This window comes from Zingiber officinale, chromosome 2B (assembly GCF_018446385.1).
Source record: "Zingiber officinale cultivar Zhangliang chromosome 2B, Zo_v1.1, whole genome shotgun sequence".
Lineage (NCBI taxonomy): Eukaryota > Viridiplantae > Streptophyta > Magnoliopsida > Zingiberales > Zingiberaceae > Zingiber > Zingiber officinale.
Window position 1 is genome coordinate 107,990,995 of NC_055989.1, and position 24,829 is coordinate 108,015,823.

The window sequence follows — 24,829 nt, forward strand, 5'->3', positions numbered from 1 at the left end:
TACCACCCAGGTAAAGCTAACAAAGTGACAGATGCACTAAGTCGAAAATCCAGTGCAACTCTGATGCACTTGTCATCATTAGCACTGCCACTACAGAGGGAACTGTTAGATTTTGGAGTCAAAATTGTTGAAGGGCAACTCTCTGCATTGACCTTAGAGTTTACCTTACTTGAGGATATACAGAGAAAGCAAAGTGAAGATCCAGACATCCAGAAGATCAAGCAAGGGATACAAAAAGAAGATACAGAGTTTCGAGTATCAGACAGCAGAGTTCTTAATCAGGGGAATCGTCTTTGTGTTCCCAATGATAAGGAATTAAGAAGGAAGATTTTAGAGGAAGCTCATTGCACACCATACTCCATGCATCCTGGTTCTACCAAGATGTACCAAGACGTGAAACAGAGGTTCTGGTGGTCTGGGCTCAAAAGAGATGTTGCAAAATATGTCAGTACCTGCCTGACATGTCAGAGGGTCAAAGCAGAGCACCAGAGACTAGGAGGAGTTCTACAGCCTCTTCCAATACCAGAGTGGAAGTGGGAAGACATATCCATGGATTTTATAACAGGTTTTCCAAGAACCACGAACGGATATGATGCAATATGGGTAATAGTGGACAGATTGACCAAGTCTGCTCATTTTCTAGCTATCAAGGTGTCCCACTCTATAGAGCAGTTGGCACAGCTATATGTTAAGGAGGTGATCAGACTTCACGGAGTTCCTAAATCTATTGTTTCTGATAGAGATGGGTGTTTCACCTCTCACTTTTGGGAGTGTGTTCAGAATGCACTAGGCACCAAACTCAAGTTCAGCACAGCCTTCCATCCTCAGACTGATGGACAGACAGAGCGAGTAAATCAGATTTTAGAAGATATGCTCAAAGCTTGTGCGCTAGATTTCAAGGGAAGTTGGTGCAACTATCTGTGCTTAGCTGAGTTTGCCTACAACAATAGCTATCAGGCCACTATCATGATGGCACCTTACGAGGCATTGTATGGCCGGAAGTGTAGATCACCCATTTGCTGGCAAGAAGCAGGTGAAAGAAAAGAAATGGAAGTAGAGCTGGGCATCCAGACAGAGATGATAGAAGAAACCACACAGGCTATCCAGAAGATCAGACAGAGGATTGAGACTGCTCAGAGTAGGCAAAAAAGTTATGCTGACACACGCCGTAGGCCACTTAAGTTCCAAGTAGGGGATTCAGTTTTTCTCAAGGTCGCTCCTATGAAGGGAGTGATGAGATTTGGCAGGAAGGGCAAGCTAAATCCCCGCTAGTAGGACCCTACCTGATCACAGAAAGGATTGAAAAAGTAGCATACAAGCTGGATTTACCTCAAGACATGTCAGCAATACATAATGTATTTCATGTCTCCATGCTAAAGAAGTGTCTCCACGACCCTAGTCAAGTGATTTAGCCTCAGTCAGTGCAGATCCAGGAGGATCTTAGCTATGATAGCAGACCTACACAGATAGTGGACAAAGAAGTTAAGAGACTAAGGAACAAAGAAGTGCCACTAGTAAAGGTCATCTGGCATAATCAGAAGTACGAGGAAGTTACTTGGGAGCGTGAGGACAGCATGAGACAGAAATATCCAGAATTATTCTAAGTTCGAGAACGAACTTTTTATAAGGTATGGGGAATTATAACAACCCAAATTTCCTCATTTTGAGTCTTAATAGTGCTTAAAAATATTTATAAATGCCTTAGAAATATTCTAGAGATTTTTAGAAAATTTTAGAGTATTTTTATGTAATTTTTGGAGTTCGTTTGGTATTTTTACCAAAAGGAGGAAGTTTCAAAAAAATAAATAAGTTTGGCCGAGGTTCGAACCCGCGACCTCTGGCAGAACCAAGTCTTAAGCGAATCCGGCTAACCAAGTGCCCAAGCGAATGATGTTGATCAGATAGGTAGCGAAATATATTTAAGGAATAGCATTGAATAAGAACCCTAGTTATAAGAAGAGAACTTAGGTATTAACCCGAGACCTAATTCCTTCTCACCTCTTTCTCTCGCGCGGCGTCGGGCGGTGCTCGGGCGGAAAGCAAGGAGAGTTAGGGCACGTCTCCGGTGGCCGGCCAAGGCTCGATTCCGAGAGATTTCTTCATCCTCACGATCCTCTCGGCAAGGAGATCACGTAGGCGCAAGAAGAGGCCGGAAAACTCGAGTTATCCGAACCCTAGAAGCCCTCCTAGTTCGGCTGTGAGTCCAAGAAGCAAGGTAAGTTGCTACTCACCTGCAGTAGGATAGCTCCGAGGTTTATTCCTTGTTCCCGAAGCTTTGCATGAAATCTTAGAGCTTGCTTGTAGGTGAATTGATAAGGTATTGTTGTCTCACAGCATGCCTCAAGAGTTGTATTTCTTTTGTTGTTATTCTTTTTATCAAGTCAGGACAGCCCTTATATTTAGCATACGGTTTTGGATTCCTTGTTTCTGCCGTGGGTTACATGAAGGAAACGGGAAGGGGGATTATTTAGGTTTTTCTGTTTGTTTCCAAAACATGCTGTTAGAATTTTGGTTGTTAGAAATATAGGTTCCTTTTGGTTCATTGCTACTGTAAAGAATGTTTAATTCCAAAGCTTTCTTCTTTGGAGTTTGCTGGAATTTTCGGTTTTCTTCCATAGCAGATAGAGAGCATGAAGATATGTTGTTATTACCTCTTTAGTTCCTAGTAGCAAATTCTTCCTCTAGTTGCATTTTTGTATAACAGTTATATTCAAGTGATGATATGCATGGGTACAGATTTAATGTATTTTAGCGTGAAAAATTGATATGTATATGTGTACAGAACTGAGCATGTGATTTTAGATTCAATTTCATTTCTATATAAGGAATAAGAACAATTTTATTAGATTATTTTGTTTAGAGCCTTAGTTACTGTTGTGAGCTTATATTAGCCCTTTCAGATTCTGTTGGTTATTCCAGTAAGCACGAAGTTTCATTTTTTTTCCCTTAGCTGCAGTTTAGTGTCTTTTCTTTTGTGGCTGCCGTGAGCAGGATAGTCCTTGATCATGTTCCGGATTTTGATATATATGCATATATATGTGTTCATCTGCTTCTAATAGCTCTTTAAATTGAAGCATACAGTTAGCTTTCCTTGCTATTTTAACAAGCATGAGCAGCCATGTATTTTAATGGAATGATTATGTGTTCTATTAAACTGTTTAGGGGATTAGGAGTAGCTATAAGTAAGAAAAGACCAAGGTCTTGATAGGATTCCTAAATTTTAAGAATTGGGATCAGCAGCACACCAAGTGCTCAAAGAAATGCCAAGGCATTTTATTATAAGAATATTACAAGATAACAAGTATTTTATTTTAAAAAGGCTAGTACCCGAATTCCAAGGTTGTCGTTAAACAAATTCAGGTGACCAATTCCAAGGTCTTGGCCCTGGTAAGACCAAGGTCTTTACCCTCGTAGGACTGGTGACTAGCTACAACAGTCTCTATTAGGGAGCGTGCATTGGTACTAAGTCTGGGCCCAAGAGAAAAGTTTATTATTATTTTCAAGTATAAGATTATAAGTTTTTGAAACAAATGAAATAAGCTTCACCTATGTTTAGAGTCAACAAGTTTAGTTTCTTTTAATTCGAAGCAAGCAGTATTAGTTTTATTTGTTTCCTGATTAGTTTATTGAGCATGATTAGCCTTGTCTTCCAGCATGCAGTTTTATTCTTGTATATCATGAGTATGCAAATTTTAGTGCTTTGCTATTAGATGAGCATGAGTAGTTTTCTTCTTACAGATTCAGTTTTAGCATTGCTGTATTTATATGCACATTCGAGTTTTTGTGTGTTAGACAGCGCTTACTAAACATTCGCTTATAGTTTACATTCCCTCTTACTGTAGATAAAGGAAATGAAAAGATATAAGAAAAAGAAGGCGACAAGGAGATGCAGAAGGATGTGTGATGCCAGGACTATGGGAGAGACTTGGGGCATTATTAAGTTTCCGTGTTTTAGTGGTTAAGAAACATTTGAGATTGTACTTTATATTCATGTCATTTGAGATTATTCTTGTTTTAGATCGCATGCTAAGATGAGTTTTGTTTAGTAAGTAGATACATTGTGTTTGCATTGAGATATAGTTTCATATGTTTCTGTTATTATGAGTTATATGTGCATGTTCTGAATTTAGAGTATTGTATTGTATTTTAGTCCTGCCGAACAGCATATACTCTGCCGAAATTTTAAGTTTTCTGGAAAAATTTAAGTACGGTTTGTTACACTAGTTAAGTAAGAGTTTATAGTAGCTATGTAATGGACACCTTTAGAGAGTAGTGAGAAGGGTGGTCGTTACACCATCGGCAGTCGTCTGTGCTGCAGACAGTAGCTCCTAAGGGCATTAAACAATAGCAAAAGGTTGTTGCCCCCTTCTCACTTTGTGCCACCAGGTTGCCCTCGCTGTCGGGCACAAAGTCGAGTCAGGTTTCCTCTCTGGGATCGCATCTTCTCTTTGTTTGGCTAGTACCAAATTGGAGACAAAAACTTGTGGCTTAGCAAAGCCGTCTCGAAGATATTTCAATGTGCATATCAATAGAGGCAAACTTGGTAAGTTTGCTAGTTGATGTCATATCCTTTACGCATCATTCGCTTCGCTTCGATGATGATAATTTGCAGCGGAATACTCGAAGCTAAGCTCTTCCAATGCTAACACAAGAATTTACTTGGTATCCACCTCAAAAAGAGGTGACTAATTTAAGGATCCACACTCGAGCACACTCTCCACTATATAACCACTCCTTCTCAGAAATACTCCGGAGGCATAGAAGCCTCGTACAAGCTCTCAATATAACAAGAAGAAAAGAGAAGCAAGTACATAAAAAAATCTTACAAGATTTATAATAATGAAACACTAGCTTTCTCTCTTCTGGTTTGGAAATGTCTCTTGATACTTGGAAATGCAATAGCACTTTGCTCCAAGAGCCTCAAGAATCGTCGGCAGTGAGCTTGAGAGAAATCGGGAGAGTTGCGATGAACAGTGCACACCAAACCCTTTTATCGGGCTCATAACAACTAGTTTTCAAGCGTAATCGATTACCTTAATCGATTATGCATGCCTAATCGACTAGCCTGATCGATTAGGCATGCTTCTGTTTGTGCGAGAATGGCTCATAAGCAATTAAGCTTCCCTGCTTAATCGCTTACCGTAGCTTCTGTTTCAAACAAAACACTTCTTAAGCGATTGCTCTAATCGCTTAAGATGTGCCTAATCGATTAGGCACCTCTCTATGCACTCGCAAAAATACGCTTAAGTGATTACCCCAATCACTTAAGCTATGATAATTGATTACTAAACTCTAGCTTCCAAAACGAAGTCTAGAGTTCCCTTACCCAACATCCGGTAAACTTGACCTATTGGGACTCCTCCTTGCCTAGCATCCGGTCATCCTCGACCTGCTAGAACTTCTTCACCAAGTGTCCGGTCAATCCTTTGACTCACTTGGATTTTTCTCCTCATGCCAAGTGTTCAGTCAAACCTTTGACCCACTTGGACTTCCAATCACTAGGTGTCCGGTCAACCTTTGACTCACTTAGATTTCCAACTGTCTGGCTTCACTCACTAGGACTTCCTCACTACCTACTTCACTCACTAAGGCTTTTCACCTGATTTCACTCACCAGGATTTTTCATCTGCCTAGCTTCACTCATTAAGGCTTTCACTTAGCTTCATTTACCAGAATTCTTTAATCAAGTATCCGATCAACCTTGATCTACTCGACTCTTCTTCTTCTGACAATCATCCTATTGGTCTTGTCTTTGTCTAACCTTCAGTTAGGACTTTTCCAATCAAGTATCCGGTCAACCTTAACTTACTTAACTCTTCTTTACATCAAACTAGTCAAATTCTGACCAGAGGGGAATTACACCAACAATGTCCCCAAATAGGCAATTACAGTTGCAATCTATGTATATTATCAAATATCAATACTTAAATTTGAGCTAACTCAAATTTAATCAAACTGATCAATATTGACCTAAAAATATTACACCAACAACTATTATCCTTTCATAAATAAATCCTTTCATTGCTTATTTATGAAATAGCAATTTTAAATGGATATAGAAACACTAGTGCCGACAAAACTAGTGACAAAAGGAAATAGACAGTAAGCACAAATTGCTAAATGGTTATTCATTAAAAAAAAAAAGTGTATAAATTTAATTTTATTTAACAGGTCAAGAAAATATAATTTCTTATTACAAATGTAAGATCTTCTTAAACTTCTCAATTTATACATGAATATATATTCGGAATCATCTAGTATTTGTACGTTAGAATTTAGAATTATATGTCATCATTAATTAGGATAAATTCTCAATTCTTATTATTCAATCAATACGTATACATGGTAATTAAAGGTATAATCTCAACATAGGTAAATATTATAAATCATGTGAGTATCAATATGTATATTAATGATAGTCTAAAGGTAATATATAAATCAATTAAGAAAAGAATTACAAAAGTCAATGTCCATAGAGTGTAATAACATCATCTGAGGTATAGGTTAACAGTCTCCTCAATAATGGATTACATAATAAACATTTACTGTACAGAGTATAATAACATCATCTGATATATAGGCTAACAGTCTCCTCACCGATGGATTATCTAATAAACATTTACTACAAGCGAACACACCACCACCACAACAACATATGAGTGATTTAGTACTATGGTATAAGGTTAGACTTGAAATTTTCACTTTTAAAATTTTATTTTCTTCTTTATCACAATTGTTCGATTCAAGTTCATGCATATCTTATTGATTAGTTAGAACAACTAACCCAAGTCAACTTTTTCATATGAATTATATTAATTCATTTAAGTATCATATATACGATTCACCGATAAAAGTTATAAAATAATTACAGTAAAAAAGTGAAATCCTCGCCCCTAGGACTCCCATCGATCGGACCCACGGCCATTATGAGGGAGGTAAATCGTAACACCCAAACTAACATGGGACGGACCGGATGAAATACAGAGATAGAAAATTTATTTCCCGCTGTCACTAAGTTTAGGGGATAAAAGTTATAAAACAAGAAGCTACAACTACTAACATCTAAAATATTAAGTCATATAGAAGGTCAAACAATATAAACAAGAATAATTTAAAATAATCATTTTAATTTTAAAATAACCTTTCTTAACTTAATTCTCATATGAAAGTCACGTATGAATATAAAATAACATCAATTTATTTGCCCTCCAATGGTGGTTTAAATATATAGATAATCGATTTATCTAATTATTCAAGTGCAGAAAATATATAACGAGTAAAGAATAGAATTTATCCATATATATATATATATATATATATATATATATATTTTGTTCAGATCTTCTCTCCTAATAATCATATCATACGAATTAGATCATATCTTAAGAATATAGTGAACATTATGAAAATATCATACACATCTCAAGAATATCATGACATTTGATTGATGAAAAAATACATATAATTATTGGGACAAAAAATCTGAACTACTTTAAATATAATATGAAAATGCTTCAATTACTCGAAATGATATTCAAATAAATTTTATCATTTTTTATACGCCATGATCCTGTCCGAACGTTGAATCAACGGACGCTGGGTACGTGGCGCTCTCCGGATAGTTGACGTAGATCTCCGACCGACCGTACGGAGCTCCGGCGAACCTGCAAGGAAGTCGGGTCGGGAAGGGATTCCCGGCGACGACCCTCCGACGTTCAAGTCAGGCAAGTGGACAACAAAGAAGTGGCTCTCAATATGCCAGAATGCGTACCTCCGGCGAAGTGTGAGGCTCCTTATATAGAGCTGGGAAGGGGCTCACGCACACATACTGAGGCGAATACGTGTCCTCGGCCCATACCTCCGTATGGGCTTGTCAGAAAAGCTTACCTGACACCATACTGCTACAGTCCGAGCACATCTCTGATGGGACAGCGGAACCCTCTGTCATAAGACCCGGTGTATGGCCTACTCGTCAAACATATCCGCTGTCAGAAGATGTTCCCTTGTCCTTTTCTCCTTTAACTCCATGCCGAGCGTCCGGTCGACCGCTCCCTCGCGTCCGGCCGGACGTATGTGCTGGCTCGCCTTAATCTTATTCCCGGTTGTGTGCTCTGTGGACTGTTCACAGTGTTGCTACCCGCTCGGCCATACGATTCTGTTCAACATGAGCGTCGGAACCCCGACTCCCCGTCGAGGTGTCTTTGATTCCGTTTAGAACCCGGTTGGCCGGTCGGCCATTTAACCTTTTGACTTCCACGTGGCGTTGACTCCCCGGAACGGGGGTCCCCTGTTCTTACCGCCAGATCACTTGCCTCCCCTTCAAGTCTAGTCGAAGGAGGCGATTAGTCCGACTGACTGGACCATCAGTTGAGCCGAGCGGCGTCCTGAAACTACCATCCGCTCGGAATCAAGGGGGCAGCTAAAACGCCAGTCAACACCAACATTCCCCAGCATCTCTTCGAAGTTTCCGCCAATCTCCATCATTAAGGTCGAGCACGCGCTCCTTAAATGCGTTCCAGTGGCTGAATGCCACGTGACGGTGCTGCCATCATTGTATGGCGGCGGCGTGGTATTCTGACGGGATCGAGGCGGTTCGAAATGAACGGTGCGATGCGTGCTCCGATTCTCGCGACCTGGATCCGACGGTGGAGGTCGCTCGTACTCCACCCTATAAAGCCTTCTCTTCTTTCCTTCGCCTCACTTCTGCTGTCGCGTGCCTCCCGATTCTACCTTCTCAACGCTCCGGCGATCTAGCTCCTCTGTGCTCCGACGATCTCCGGCGTTTTTCCTTTGATCCTCATTCTTCTCTGTAAGGCTCTTTCCCTGCTCTTTCTTTGGTTCTTGTGGTTCTTGTGCTTATTTCGTGTTTCTTTCCCGAGTTTTGGTTCTCGGGACACTGTTCCGTTGTCATCTTCTTCCGTTTATCCTCTTTCATTTTCTTTTGATTTCGTCCGTTCGGACAATGGCCCATTCCTCTCAACCCGATGACCAAACCCTCGGCCCATGGTATACTACCATGGAGTCGCGCTTCGATCGGCGCGAAGTCGATCTTTTGATAGATAATTTTGAGATTCCTTCTGACCTCGAACTTATCTTACCCACTCCCTCCGCTCGGCCACACAAACCGCCGCGCGGAGCTTTTTGTGTTTTTCGCGACCAGTTCACAGCTGGTCTGCGATTTCCCATTCATCCCTTTATCATTGACGTCTGCAATTTTTTCGGCGTTCCGCTCGGAAGCCTAATTCCCAACACCTTCCGCCTTCTATGCGGCGTTGTCGTCCTATTCAAGATCCATAACATTTCCCTCCGACCGGAGGTCTTCTATTACTTCTATTACCCTAAACAGTCCGAGCCGGGCACTTACATATTTCAGGCTCGGCCCGGCTTAGTTTTCTTCAATAAACTTCCTTCTTCCAATAAGCATTGGAAAGAATTCTACTTCTATATTCGCCTTCCCGAGCGGGCTTCCTTCCGAACCCAATGGTAGGTCGGAAATCCTCTCTCCTCAGAACTCAAAAGATTCAAGACCCAGCCGGATTATCTTCACGCCGCCAACATGCTTGCCGGTCTGCGGGTTGACATCAACAAATTCCTTTCAGAAGGGGTTATGTACATATTCGGGCTGAGTTGGATCAAAACACCCCTCCCGAACGGCTTCGGTAAGAATTTTACTTGTACATTTGGCTTGCTTGCTAACTGATTTTTTCCTTTTCCCTTTGCAGCGAATATTGTCATGGAGTCGGTGATGGCTGGTATTCTGAAGAGGAAGGCGGCAGCGCTCGAAGCCGCGGCGGCCAAAGAAATGGAGACGCTCGGCATTGAGCCAGTCGGCTCGCATGAAGGGGAGAGCGGCACTCATGAAGAGTCGGCCGCTCAGGCCTCTCATCAGAATGTGGCAAGAGGAGCCACCCCAGCGAAGGACCAAATGTCCAAGAGGAAGGCTCCGCTCGGGAGGAAGAGCAACCTCGACAAAAGAGGCGTCGAGTGGAGACTCCCCTTCGATCGGCTACGTCCACGGTCCAGCCATCCGAACGGGCCACCGCATCTGCTCGCGGCAAAGCTCCGCAGGTCGAGGCGCTTTCGTCCGATCGGACACCATCGCATTTGGACGCGTCGGTGGACCCTCTTGAGGCCGTTTCGGTCAGCGTCCTTCCGCCTGCTCCCCGCCGAGTCCAACGTTCAACAATTTTATCCCAATTTTCGGCCCCGGCCTCCGATCCTCTTCCATCTTCCACTCGGGCGACCCCCGGTCATGGTGGTACTGTTAGGGTCACCCTACATCTCCCCACCGAGGAGATTTTACCCGAGTCCGAGCGGCCAACTGCGCCTGAGCACACAATCACCATGAAGGGGCCCCTAGCCGAGATGTGGGTCGACGCTCGGGCGCGCGTCGCGATGATCCCCCTCCGCAATTTGGCCAACAGCCACATGCAAGAGGCCACGGGGGTAAGTTCATTTTCTTCCAAGTTTTTTATGCGTTCTTTCCGATCGGCCACTAACAACTTCTCTTTTCTTTTTTGTCAGAGATGGGTGGAGGAGATCGCTGTCTCCAACCGCCTGGCGATGGTGGACAAAGAATTACGAATACTGAAGGCTGCAGGCGGTCCGTCCGGCTCCCAAGGCCCCTCATATACCGAGCTGCAGAAGGAGCTGAAGAAGGCTCAAGATTTGTTGGCGGCTGAGCAGAAGAAGACGGCCGATCAGGCCTACACTTTGGCCGAGCTCGAGCGGCAAGTCAAGACGCTCGACTAAAAAATAAGCCTAGCCACCACTCGGAAGAACACGGCTATCTCCGACCTGGAGAAAAAGAATGTCGAGGCTCGGGGCTTGGAGCAGAAAGTTAAAGAGTTGATGGACCAACTGGCCAATGAGAAGGTTGCCCGAACGGATGAGGTGGCGAAGCTCGAGGCTGCTTTACAAGAACACCAGGCAGCAGCCGATGCTTCCCGAGCGGCCCTTAAGGAATATCAAGACGCCGAGCCAAGCCGGGTCGCCGCCCTGAGACAAAATTACATCCGTTCGGCCGAATTTTCGGAGAAGGTTTGCGAGCGGATGTACACGGCCTTTGAACTTTCCATGACTGCGACGACAGAATATTTGAAGCCCCAAGGGCAACTTCCCGAATCCACCGTCATCCCGGATAAAGACCAGGCGGCCCTTCTCAACAACATCCCGACGACTCTTTATGATTATTTAGAATAGAAGCTTAAATGTAATCTGGCCGATCGGCCAAAGACTATCCTTTGTAATTTGTCCGCTCGGCTTTAGTTTCTTTAATATAATATCCTTTTGCTTGCTTTGTCCTTTTGCTAGTCAATATGTGTGTTGGGGATTTTTGCGAAGTATTTTGCGTAACTTTTTCGCTCGGCTGAATATGTCCTACTTCGGCAGAAGAGGCTGTTCGCTGGATGTTGATGAAGTACCTTTGCGTACTGGACCGAGCGGAATGTACAGGCGGTCGAACGATATTGACGGCGAGCACCTTTGGGTACTTGCTCACAAGTCCTCTTTTTTACCTTCGTCCGGCCGGAGGGTTTATAGTCGCCGGCTCGACTCTCGATTTTTAACGTCGGAGCTCGACGGTCTTCCGCTCGGAGGGTTTATAATCGCCGGCTCGACTCTCGATTTTTAACGTCGGAGCTCGACGGTCTTCCGCTTGGAGGGTTTATAGTCGCCGGCTCGACTCTCGATTTTTAACGTCGGAGCTCGACGGTCTTCCGCTCGAAGGGTTTATAGTCGTCGGCTCGACTCTCGATTTTTAACGTCGGAGCTCGACGGTCTTCCGCTCGGAGTGTTTATAGTCGCCGGCTCGACTCTCGATTTTTAACGTCGGAGCTTGACGGCCTTTAAGGCTAACTTTAACACTGCCGTTCGGCGAAACTATTTGCCATCCTTTATCATTTTGCTTCCTGCATTACAAGGATACAGGCGACCAAAACATATGTAAAATTACATCAGCGTACCTCTCACCCAGTTCGGTACGGCTGGAGATGATTCGCGCTCCATGGTCGATCTAGCTGTCGTCCGTCTTCATCCTCCAAATAATAAGCATCCGAGCGGAGCTTTTCGATGACTTTGAAGGGGCCCGCCCAAGGGGCCTCCAGCTTGCCGACGTCGCCGACCGACTTTACTTTCTTCCAAACAAGGTCGCCAACTTGGAATGCTCTAGGGATCACGCGCCGGTTGTAGGTCTGCTTCATTCTCTGCCGGTACACCATCAACCGGACGGTCGCCTTATCACGGTCTTCGTCGATCACGTCCAACTCCATGTTCCTCCGCTCGGCGTTATCATCATCATAATTCTGGATCCGGACGGATTCGACACCAACCTCAACCGGGATGACTGCTTCGCCACCGTACACCAAATGGAATGGCGTGACGCCCGTTCCTTCCTTTGGGGTCGTGCGGATAGCACATAAGACACCCGGCAGCTCGTCCACCCAGCTTCCTCCTATATGGTCAAGGCGAGCCCGAAGAATGCGAAGAATCTCCCGATTGGCTACTTCCGCCTAGTCGTTGCTCTGAGGATACGCCACGGAAGTAAAGTGTTGCTCGATGCCATAACTTTCACACCATTCTTCGAGCTGCTTCCCTACGAACTGTCGTCCGTTATCAGATACGAGCCGGCGAGGAATGCCAAACCGACAAATTATATGCTGTCAGATGAACTTTTTGACCATTTGCTCGGTGATCTTCGCCAGTGGCTCGGCCTCCACCCATTTGGAAAAATAGTCGACCGCCACTAGTAGAAACTTCCTCTGACCGGTCGCCATAGGAAATGGACCCATAATATCCATTCCCCACTGGTCGAACGGACAAGATACGGTAGATGCTTTCATTTCCTCCGTCGGTCGATGGGAGAAGTTGTGATACTTCTGGCAGGAAAGGCACGTCGCGACGGTCCGAGCAGCGTCTGCTTGCAGGGTTGGCCAGAAGTATCCGGCCAGCAGGATCGTCTTAGCCAGCGATCGTCCACCCGGATGCCCTCCACACGATCCTTGATGCACTTCTTGGAGGATGTACGCCGCGTCTTCCGAGCTCACGCATTTCAAAAGTGGGCGGGAGAAAGCCTTCTTATAGAGTTGATCTCCAATGAGTGTGAACCGGGCGGCTCTCCTCCTCAGTAGCTGGGCTTCATCCCTATTGGACGGTGTAGCACCCGAGCGGAGAAACTCCGTGATGGCTGTCCTCCAGTCATTCGGGTAGGCGAGACCCTCCATCCGGTCGATATGCGCCACCAAGGATACTTGTTCAATTGGTTGCTGTATGACGACTGGTGATATTGAACTTGCAAGTTTGGCTAACTCATCTGCAGTCTGGTTCTCCACTCGGGGTATCTTCTGGATAATAACTTCTCTGAAGTTGGCCTTGAGCTTCTCGAAGGCTTCAGCATAGAGTTTGAGTCGAGGGTTGTTAATCTCAAAAGTGCCAGAGAGCTGCTGAGCGGCCAACTGGGAGTCCGAATGAATTGTCACCCGACCAGCTCCTACATGTCGGGCTGCCTGCAGGCCGGCTATGAGGGCTTCGTACTCCGCTTCGTTATTTGTGGCTCTGTAGTCCAGCCGAACGGATAAATGCATCCGTTCTTCTTGTGGAGATAGCAATACTACACCAATCCCGCTTCCCAATCGAGTGGACGATCCATCCACAAATATTTTCCACATAACTTCGGGCTCTGACTTTTGTACTTCTGTGACAAAATCTGTCAAGGACAGCGCCTTTATCGCCGAACGGGGTTGATACTGGATGTCGAATTCGCTCAATTCCGTGGTCCATTTGATGAGCCGTCCGGACGCTTCTGGGTTCAACAGCACTCTTCCCAAAGGGCTATTTGTCCGGACGATGATAGTATGTGCCAAGAAATAGGGGCGAAGTCTCCAAGCGGCGAGGACCAAAGCAAAAGCCAGCTTCTCGAGCCCAGTGTAGCGAGATTCAGCGTCTTTTAAAATATGGCTCAAGAAATACACGGGCTCTTCTCCGCTTGCCCTCACTAATGCCGAGCCCACCGCTTGCTCAGTTGAAGATAGATAGATACAAAGTGGCTCACCCACAGCTGGCTTGGCTAGCACGGCCAAAGAGTTCAGATATGTCTTCAATTCCTCGAACGCTCAATCGCATTCTTCATCCCAATGAAACTTAGTGGTTTTGCGCAGGATTTTGAAAAACGGGAGACTCCGGTCGGCTGTCTTTGAGATGAATCTGGACAATGCTGTTATCCGACCGGTCAAGCGCTGTACTTTCCTCAGATTTCTTGGGGGCGGCATATCTTGTAATGCTTTCACTTTACTGGGATTTGCCTCGATGCCCCACTCGGTTACTATATATCCCAAGAAACGTCCGCCTTTCGCGCCGAACAGACACTTCTGAGGATTCAGCTTAACTCCATACTTCCTCAGCGTTCGGAAAGTCTCCTCCATGTCTTTAAAGAGATCGGCCGCTCCGACGGACTTGATGAGAATATCATCTACGTACACCTCCAAATTTCGTCCGATCTACTTCTTGAACACTTTGTTCATCAAGCGCTGGTAAGTTGCTCCCACGTTCTTCAGTCCGAACGGCATCACATTGTAGCAGTAAGTGTCGTCGGCTGTAACGAAGCTGACCTTCTCTTGATCTTCTCGGGCGAGCGGCACTTGATGGTAGCCCTGATAGGCGTCGAGCATGCATATCAACTCGCAGCCAGCTGTGGAGTCCACCAGTTGATCGATCCGGAGTAAAGGATAAAAATCCTTTGGGCATGCTTTGTTGTGATCCCGGAAATCAATGCAAACCCTCCATTTGTTGCCCGGTTTGGAGACTAGTACCACGTTCGCCAGCCAGCTCGGGAACTGGACCTCGCGTATGTGGCCGGCTTCCAGGAGCTTTTCGACCTCCGCTCGGATGATGACATTTTGTTCAGCACTGAAGTCCCGCTTCCTTTGCTTTACCGGCTTCACGTCCGGTCGGACGTGAAGCTCGTGCTGCGCTATACTTGGTGAAATCCCGAGCAACTCATGCGTCGACCAAACGAAGACATCACAGTTTCTCCGGAGACATTTGATCAACTCCTCTTTCTGGCTCGCCTCCAGATCTGCCGCAATGAAGGTGGTGGCCTCCGATCGGGTTGGGTGGATCTGCACCTCCTCTTTTTCTTCATAAACCAAAGAGGGTGGTTTTTTAGTTATGGCGTTTACCTCGATCCGTGGCATCTTCTGAGCGGCATTAGCTTCAGCACGGACCATCTCGACGTAGCATCGCCGAGCCGCCAGTTGATCTCCTCGTACTTCTCCCACTTTATCTTCCACAGGGAACTTGATTTTCTGGTGGAAGGTAGAGACGGCCGCTCAGAACTCGCTGAGCGCCGGTCGCCCTAGAATAACATTGTAGGTTGAAGGAGAGTCAACCACGACGAAGTTGGCAGTCCGCGTCCTTCTGAGCGGCTCCTCTCCCAGCGAAATAGCCAGTCGGACCTGTCCAACCGGCAGAACTTCATTGCCCGTAAACCCGTAGAGGGGGGTCGTCATGGGCAGCAGCTCGGCTGGATCAATTTGCAGTTGGTCGAAGGCCTTTTTGAATATAATATTGACCGAGCTTCCTGTATCAATGAAAACGCGGTGAATAGTGTAGTTAGCTATTACCGCTTTGATGAGGAGAGCGTCGTCATATGGCACTTCGACTCCCTCCAAGTCCCTAGGTCCAAAGCTGATTTCGGGGTCCCCTCGCCCTTTCTTGGCTACAGTCGACCGCGTGGATCTGCAGCTGCCTGACACTTGCCTTCCGTGCTCTGTTGGAGTCACCTCCGGTCGGCCCGCCAGCTATAATGTTGATTTCTCCTCAGGAAGTGTTGTTTCTATTTTCTTCTTCCCGAGCGGAGGGTCTAGGCTGCTCCCTAGACATCCGGGGATTCTCACGCCTCGGAGTATGATGCCGCTTGGGAGTCTGTCTTTGTCGCCTGTCGGATATCATCCGATCGGCTTCACGAGGTCTCTGTCGCCTATCGGACGATGGCGATCGACGGCCGCTAATCCGGGGAACGGGGTGGGCGATCAGGGGAAGGCTCTGGCAATCTCTCGTGTTGTGCGTGTCCGTCTGATGGAATGAGCAAAACATTGGGGTCCATACCTTCTTTTTTGGTTTGGGCCGCTTGGCGAATACTTCTTGAATGGCGTGGGATCTTGCCTGTTGCGGTGGGCAAGCTGCTTCAGCTCGCGGTCCTCTGGACGGCTGATGAGCTCGGGCCGCCTGGGCTTCCTCCACATTGATGTATTCGTTGGCCCGGTGCAGCATATGATTGTAGTCTCGGGGCGGCTTCCGAATGAGCGAACGGAAGAAGTCACCGTCCACGAGACCCTGCGTGAACGCATTCATCATCGTTTCTGAGGTGGCCGTGGGAATATCCATGGCCACTCGGTTGAACCGTTGGATGTACGCTCTGAGCGACTCTCTGGGCTCTTGCTTGATGGCGAACAGGCTGACACTTGTCTTTTGATAACGCCGACTGCTTGCAAAGTAGTGGAGGAAGGTCATGCGGAAGTCTTTGAAACTTGTGATGGATCCGTCCAGCAGCCTCCGAAACCACCGTTGAGCCGATCCCGAGAGGGTGGCAAGGAAAACCCGACACTTCACTCCATCTGTGTATTGATGAAGGGTAGCTGTGTTGTCGAACTTACCCAAATGATCGTCCGGGTCGGTGGTTCCGTTGTATTCACCGATCGCCGGGGGCATATAGTGCTTTGGCAAAGGGTTTCGCAAGATGGCCTTTGAGAATTGCCGATTGATCCGCTCGGGAGAAGCGTCCGCTCGGGGGGCCTTGCCTTTTCTGTTGTCTCGTATTGACATTTCGTCTGATGAAGATCCTCGATCACGATTAACTGCTGCGGCTTCCAGAGGCGTGCAGAATAGGACCCGATGAAATGAAACCGTGGCCTGAGGTGCTTCCGCTCGGCCCCCTGATACTGATGTCTCTTGCTGCTCAATCTGCTCGGCTTGCGACTTCTATCTCTGTTGTTCCACAAGCTTAGCTGCTCTTGTTTCGATCAGAGCGTCGAGCTCCTATGTGGAAAGCATCACCGAGTGCGGTCGTCCAGCTTCGTCCATTGCTTCTGATCGGATACAGGAGCGTTCCCACAGATGGCGCCAAATTGATCCTGTCCGAACGCTGAATCAACGGACGCTGGGTACATGGCGCTCTCCGGGTTGCTGACATAGATCTCCGACCGGCCGTACGGAGCTCCGGCGAACCTGCAAGGAAGTCGGGCCGGGAAGGGATTCCCGGAGACGACCCTCCTACACTCAAGTCAGGCAAGTGGACAACAAAGAAGTGACTCTCAATATGCCAGAATGCGTACCTCCGACGAAGTGTGAGGCTCCTTATATAGAGCTGGGAAGGGGCTCACGCACACATACTGAGACGAATACGTATCCTCGACCCATACCTCCGTATGGGCTTGTCAGAAAAGCTTACCTGACACCATACTGCTACAGTCCGAGCACATTTCTGATGGGACAGCGGAACCCTCTGTCATAAGACCCGGCGTATGGCCTACTCGTCGAATATACCCGCTGTCAGAAGATGTTCCCTTGTCCTTTTCTCCTTTAACTCCATGCCGAGCATCCGGTCGACCGCTCCCTCGCGTCCGGCCGGACGTATGTGCTGGCTCACCTTAATCTTATTCCCGGTTGTGTGCTCTGTGGATTGTTCGTAGTGTTGCTACCCGCTCGGCCATAAGATTCTGTTCAACATGAGCGTCGGAACCCCGGCTCCCCGCCGGGGTGTCTTTGATTCCGTTTAGAATCCGGTTGGTCGGTCGGTCCATCCTTGTCCGGTCGACCATTTAACCTTTTGACTTCCACGTGACGTTGACTCCCTAGAACGGGAGTCCCCTGTTTTTATCGCCGGATCACGCCTTATGTCGTAATATTTTACATTCTTTCCTAATGGAAATATCTACGACTAGCGATCCTAATTATAAATCAATTAAAATAAAATATACCGTATAAGGAACGGAGGTTGCCCATCCTATAGATGTGATTTCACAGTCAACTTAAGCCGCATGTTCAAGTAGATGCCGGTCGAAAAGAGGGAAATAATATTTTGGAAAAATGACGTGTGATTTAAATATTTAAAAAACTTATGTGCTGAATTAATTTCAATAATTAAAACCTCATGTTGGTATAAAATAAAGGTTTCCATTATTTTTAATTAAAATATGCTAAAAAGAAATCTAATTCTTTTCCATAAATTATCTCAAAAATTAATTTACAAGAAATTTAATTTCTAAGGTGCCAACCACACGGTACTATTACTTTATTCCCGTCAAAAGTATTTCATCTTTTGTACAAATAAAATTTTATAAACTAATTTATAAATAAACCAAATTGTGTTTGTTTATTTTTTTAGTCTTGAATTAAGTTAATAAAATTTTATTTTTAGAGTTTAGGAGTTGGATTATAATGTTTAAGTTAAAAAAAAAAATGGAAAAAATATAGGTGTGCTTACGAAATGTACGATATCTGAGTTATAATATTTAGAATTTAAAATTAAGAAATTTTTTATTTTAAAAACATTGAGATACCTAAATATTAGGCGCCTTAGTATTAGTCACGCATAGATATGTATGAATGAGTTACACAGATTCTCTCCATTACAAATAAGATTCTATCATATCCGTCTCGATATTTAAATTTAAAATTTTTTATACTTAATTAGTTAATCGAGTCTAAACAAAAAAAAAAAAAAAACTTTTTATATCGTTCTCCATCATATCCTTTATCGAATTGAAAGAAAATTCTCATCCCTGATACATATGCTTATTTTTCAAATATTTTAGAGAAAAAAATTGAAATGCGATATATAAAAGAATATCAAAATGAATTTTCAATTTATTTTATTTTTATTTTTCTTTTACTGTTTGTCTTATATATATTTGTTGTCTCTCAAGAAGCGTTCTCATGGCTTACGCCTCAGTTTGCTTCCCAATGAACGTTCCGGTGATGACCACGTGTCCCTCGCCGTCGTGGAGCCTCGCCTCTCGGCGGCGCTGCTTCCTCCCCGCCGTAAGATGCGTCTCCTCTGTTCCTAAGGTGGCGGATGAGGCGGACCTGTTCGACCTGAAGCAGTACATGGCCGAGAAAGCCCGGCGCGTGGACGCCGCCCTCGACCGCGCCCTTCCCCTTCGCCCGCCGGAGCGCCTCTTCGCCGCCATGCGATATTCTCTCCTTTCCCCCGGCAAGCGGGTCCGCCCCGTCCTCACGCTCGCGGCCTGCGAGCTCGTCGGCGGGGACGAGTCCGCCGCCATGCCGGTCGCCTGCGCCGCCGAGATGATCCACGTCATGTCGCTCATCCACGACGACCTCCCCTGCATCGACAACGATGACGTCCGGCGGGGGCGCCCGGCTAACCACGTGGCCTTCGGGGAGGGCTTCGCGGTGCTGGCGGGCGACGCGCTGCACTGCTTCGCCTACGAGCACGCGGCGGCGGCCGCTAGGGCGCCTCCGGAGCGGGTCCTGCGGGCGGTGGCGGAGCTGGGGAGGGCAACGGGGGCGGAGGGCCTGCTGGCGGGGCAGATCATGGACATCGAGTGCGAAGGGAAGGAGGTGGGGCTGGAGGTGCTGGAGGGCATCCACCTGCACAAGACGGCGAAGCTGATGGAGGCGGCGGCCGCGTGCGGCGTGATCATGGGCGGCGGCCGGGAGGAGGAGGTGGAGAGGCTGAGGAGGTACGGGCGCGTGGTGGGTTTGCTGTTCCAGGTGGTCGACGACATTCTGGATGTAACGAGGACGACGGAGGAGCTCGGGAAGACGGCGGGAAAGGACTCCGCGTGCGGGAAGACGACGTACCCGAAGCTGTTGGGTTTGGAGGCGGCCGGGCGGCTGGCGGAGGAGTTGGTCGGGAAGGCGGAGGAGGAGCTGCAGGGGTTTGACCGGAACAGAGCACGGCCGCTGCGCCACCTCGCACGCTACATCGCCAACCGGAACAACTGAATCCAACTGATCAATCTATCGAAGCTTTCGATTGGTGATAATAAAACCCGAAATCTATTCTCTTATATTCGTCTTAATTTGTCTGCTTTATCAACTCCGTTCGAATGAAATCTATAGAAAAACGTGGGATCTAATTAACACAAGAAAGGGAGGGGGAAAACTAAGGGGAATCTAATTTATTTTTCTTAGTTTATGCCCATTATTGTCTTTTGCCGCAGGCCGCAGAATAGTCATGATCTCTTGCCGGATCTTGGTATCTAGCGTTTAACGCGACTGATGAAGCGTATCGTCGCAGAAAATTTCCATGCGTGCAGTTTTTCTATTTATTCAGGAATAATTATTTCTAAACAAAAGAAATCTACTTTATTTATTTTTTTTATAGAAAAATTAAGCTATTTATTTTCACACAAATAAATAAATATTATAAATAATATTACAAATCGTGTTATACCCACACAACACATTAATAGCTTTCAATTCATTAAACGCGATTAATTAGTAGATTTTATATTAAAAAAATTCAAAAATAATAAAAAAACTAAAGATAATAAATGGATAGTCAAAATATAAATAATCAATATTAATATTAAATTGAATGTGAATGTACCTTAATTAAAAAAAAGGAGATTTTAATATAATTAATACGTGATATACTATTAAAAGAGTAGTGTATATTGACATTCAAAACAATAGGGATGTCCTTACTTGCTATGACAAATAAATAAGAAAATTAATTAATATTTAAAGAAATGTATTTAAACATTCATCCTTTACAACTCGTTAATCTAAAATCTTATGAAAAATATTAAGCACGTATTGGAGCAAAAGGAAGTCGGTTTCACATTTTCTAGAATGAAATAAATCATAGAGGGTCCTTTACATGAAAATATTGAGCATATATTCTCGTGGTAAAACTCTTGAACAGCCTCATTATTGCTGATGATAAAACCCTTGGAAAAATATAGAGGAAGTTGGTTGGGTATGGGTCGATTTGTGCTTCCGGATTTATTTGATGGGTGAATTGAGAAAAGATGAATTAATTCTAAGGCTTAGCCATCAAATTATAAAAAAAATGATAAAACCTTTAGAACAACCTCATTATTGCTCATATGTGAGAAGTTAATATTGTCCCTTCTGATGGATCTAATAGTTAGCGTATGAGGTATTTGTTGATACAGTCTGACATGGCTGTTGTTTTGATGTTGACACTGATTTAAGTTTGTATCAGATATTAATCAAACTCAGACTGACTACTGATCGAGGTTGATCCATTGGGAGGGAAAGTCCTGGTGAGTGAAGCGGGGGTATAGTGAGTGAAGCTAGGTGAAAAGTCCAAGCAGGAGCTTGGCATGGGAAAAGTCCAAGTATGGAGACTTGGCACGGAGTGGTCGAGAGGGCTCGATAGCTCGTTCTACAGAGCTCACCAGGTCGAGAGGGCTCGTGGCTCGTTCTCCGGGACGAAGTCGGAGAGGGCTCGGTGAGCTCATTCTGGACTAGGTCGAGAGGGCTTAGCTCATTCTCAAGACCAATCCCAATATCACATGCGTTGGATCGGTCGCAGCCGATCGGTGGGATTGTTTTCTGATCGGTGCACCGATCTGGTGAAACTATGTTTGCCGATCGGCGGCGATCGATCAGAAACACTCGATAACCTCGAGTCCGAGACCGATCGTGAGATGATGTCGCGAGAAGGAAAAGTGGATCGGTGCGTGGACCGATCCATATAACTGATCGCCCGGACCGATCAGTCATATCTGATCGGTCCCACCGATCGGTGGCGATCTCGAGTGCGAGGCGCACCCATTAAACCTCGATCGGTCGCATCGATACCGATCGGTCTTCACGACCGATCGAGTTCAATAAAGGTGTGGATCGGTCCGCCGACCGATCCACCACACTGCACACACTGCTGATTTACGATTCGTTTGTTATCGTCGATCTAACATCGCTTGTGAGCTTTTGAGTAACGAGTTGCGGTACCATGGTGATGCTTTAATTCAAATCAATGACTATCAAAGGAATAAAACAAAATGGTTTTTCCACTGGTTATCGCTGCAGATTGTGCAAAAGAAGCGTCAACGTTCACTGGCTTGTTCAGTTGGCTCACTAGCTGCAATTAGCTTGACTCTTCCTCATTGGTTCGAGTTCAGAGACACCAGTGAAGACCAAGGATGGTATTGGTGTGAGCTCAGATAATCAGATGAGGAAGAAGCGTGATTGGCGACGCCTGGTTCGGCGACAGTGATACGCTACTGGTTGACGTGATTCGATGCAGTGGTTTGGCTCTGGCTGAAGACAGCAAGAGAGCAGAGAAATAAGAAGGAGACAAAAGAGAGGTTTGGTAGAATTCTTTCTTTGGAAGCAAACTCTCTGTCGACGTTCAAGCAAGGGTGTTTTGTGAAGCTCTTGGTTGTGAATCTACTTCTTCTTCACTCTCTGCATGTATTCATTGTGGCTGTAAGTTGATTGTGCATCCATAGTAGCCACAAAATTCTATAAGTCTAAGTCTTTTGCTTCATTCTAAATCTGTTTTGAGACTTTGTGGGAGGTTTTCTCCACCGAGAAGGAGAAGTACTTAGCCGGAATCTGTCCGGGGGTTGATCTACCGAAAGATCAAGGGATCGTCCACCTTACGGACACGCCGAGGAGTAGGGGCAAGTTATCCCCGAACCTCGTACATCATTGTGTTAGTGGTGGTGCGTTTTTTCTTTGCATAAGTGTTTGTTTTGATTATTTCCGCTGTGCTAACAAATCTCTGTGTAGAAAGTTTGTTTTTGTTTTTAAAAAGGCTATTCACCCTAGCCATCTAAGATCCCAACAAGTGGTATCAGAGCCTGGTGCTCTTCATTTCGGCTTAACAACCCAAAGAGCTAAACAATGGCCATGAAGGAGGGATTTAGCACCAACCGTCCACCCTATTTCGAGGGAGCAGATTTCCAATACTGGAAAAGCCGCATGGAGTATTACCTCAAGACCGATATCTCCATGTGGTTTTCCGTCAAGGAGGGTTTTACACCACCAAAAGATGAAGAAGGTAAGGAACTTGATTCGTCAAGATGGTCTACCGAACAACTCCGCAAAGCACAAGCCGATGCCAAGGCTATGGTCACCTTGCAATGTGGAATCGCCAAGGATCAACTCGTCAAGGTAGGTCCGTTCTCAAGTGCAAGAGACCTATGGAACAAACTCATCGAGCTCCAAGAGGGAACTCGAGATTCTCGGATTGCCAAGAGGGACCTATTCTTGAATCAGCTTCAAAATCTAACCATGAAGGACAATGAAACGGTAAGTGAACTTCATGGGAGATTCAAGGAGATCATCAATGGTCTACACTCGGTGGACGAACGAGTGGAGAATCGCGATCTAGTAAGGTATGCTCTAAAAGCTTTTCCTAGGAATGCCTTGTGGTCATCTATGGTAGATGCCTACAAGGTATCCAAGGATCTTTCCATTGTTAAATTAGATGAATTTTTCTGTGAGATGGAACTTCATGAGCTTGCTAACAAAGGTCAAAAAGAGAAGGGTATTGCTTTGTTTGCAGGACCAAAGAGTAAGGATGGAAGAAGGAAGAAGGAAAAGAAGAAAGAAAAGGAGATTTCCTCATCCACCTCTTCCTCAGAATCCGATGATGAAAGTGGATCATCATCAAGTGAGATGGCAAATTTCGTAAGAAGAGTCATGAGAAGGAGCAGGAGATACAAAGGAAAAGGTAAACCTAGTGAACAAAATATTGACAAAACTAATGTTACATGTTATGAGTACAGCAAAAAGGGACACTATCGAAGTGAGTGTCCAAAACTTAAGAAGAAAGAGGAACGAGCCAAAAAGAAGGAGGAAAGAGCCAAGAAGAAGAAGGCTCTCAAGGCCACTTGGGATGAGTCCTCATCAAGCTCATCGGAAGAAGAAGAGAAGATGGAAAAGAGCACACGACAATTAGCACTCATGGCAAGGGAGGTTTCGGACTCCGGAAGTGAGGGAGATTCGAGCGACGCCTCAACCGCGGCTTCATCATCGTCGGATGATGAAGAGGTAACCTCTTCTCATATAGAAAAGTGTTATAAGACTATCACTCATTTATCTACATTGCTTAAAAAGTCAAAAACAGAAAATAAATCATTAAAAGAAGAAGTAGAGAACTTGAGAGCTCTTAGGGAAGATGAGGTTGATGACCTACATCTAGAGCTCCTTGAAGATGAAAACAAAGCCTTGAAGGATGAGGTTGAGAAACTCAATAAAATGCTTGAGAAATTCTCAACTAGCTCCAAGACATTAGACATGATTCTAAATGCCCAAAGGGCGGTCTACAACAAGGCTGGATTAGGATACCAACCTAAGGAGTCTAGCTTTATTTCTTTAGTGTCAAGAACCCAATTTCATAGATCGCATGTTTCTAGGGTTCATGAGCCTAGGAAGAAGGTAACAAAGGCATGGGTACCTAAGTCTTTCATTGTAGATGCATTAGGTCCCAAGATTTGGGTACCTAAAACATCTATCTTTCGTGTCTTGTAGGCATTGGTCGAGGGGGAGGATCTATCAACTTGGTTTGTTGATAGTGGATGCTCCAAGCACATGACCGGGAACAAATCACTGTTTACAACCATTCAAAACAAAAGTAGAGGTAATGTGTCATTTGGTAACAATGGTAGTCTTAAGGTTGTAGGAGTTGGAGACATTCATATATCCGAATGTCTCCATATCAAGAATGTCCTTCTAGTCAAGGGGATGACTTTTAATCTCCTAAGTGTCAGTCAATTGTGTGATACGGGTTACACAATTGAATTTCATTCAAGTCAATGTTTGGTTAAACACATTGACACACTTGACTAGTACTAGTAGGCACAAGGGTTGATAATATTTATCAAGTATC

At 45.3% G+C, this 24,829-nt stretch overlaps 1 protein-coding gene across 1 annotated transcript; it reads left to right on the top strand.

Moving 5' to 3' along the window:
* The first annotated feature begins 18,935 nt into the window (after positions 1–18,935).
* On the top strand, positions 18,936–20,027 carry LOC122046719 (geranylgeranyl pyrophosphate synthase 7, chloroplastic-like). The gene has a single exon (XM_042607544.1). The coding sequence runs from the start codon at positions 18,958–18,960 to the stop codon at positions 19,960–19,962; it is 1,005 nt and encodes a 334-aa protein (XP_042463478.1). The 5' UTR covers positions 18,936–18,957; the 3' UTR covers positions 19,963–20,027.
* The last annotated feature ends 4,802 nt before the right edge of the window (positions 20,028–24,829 follow it).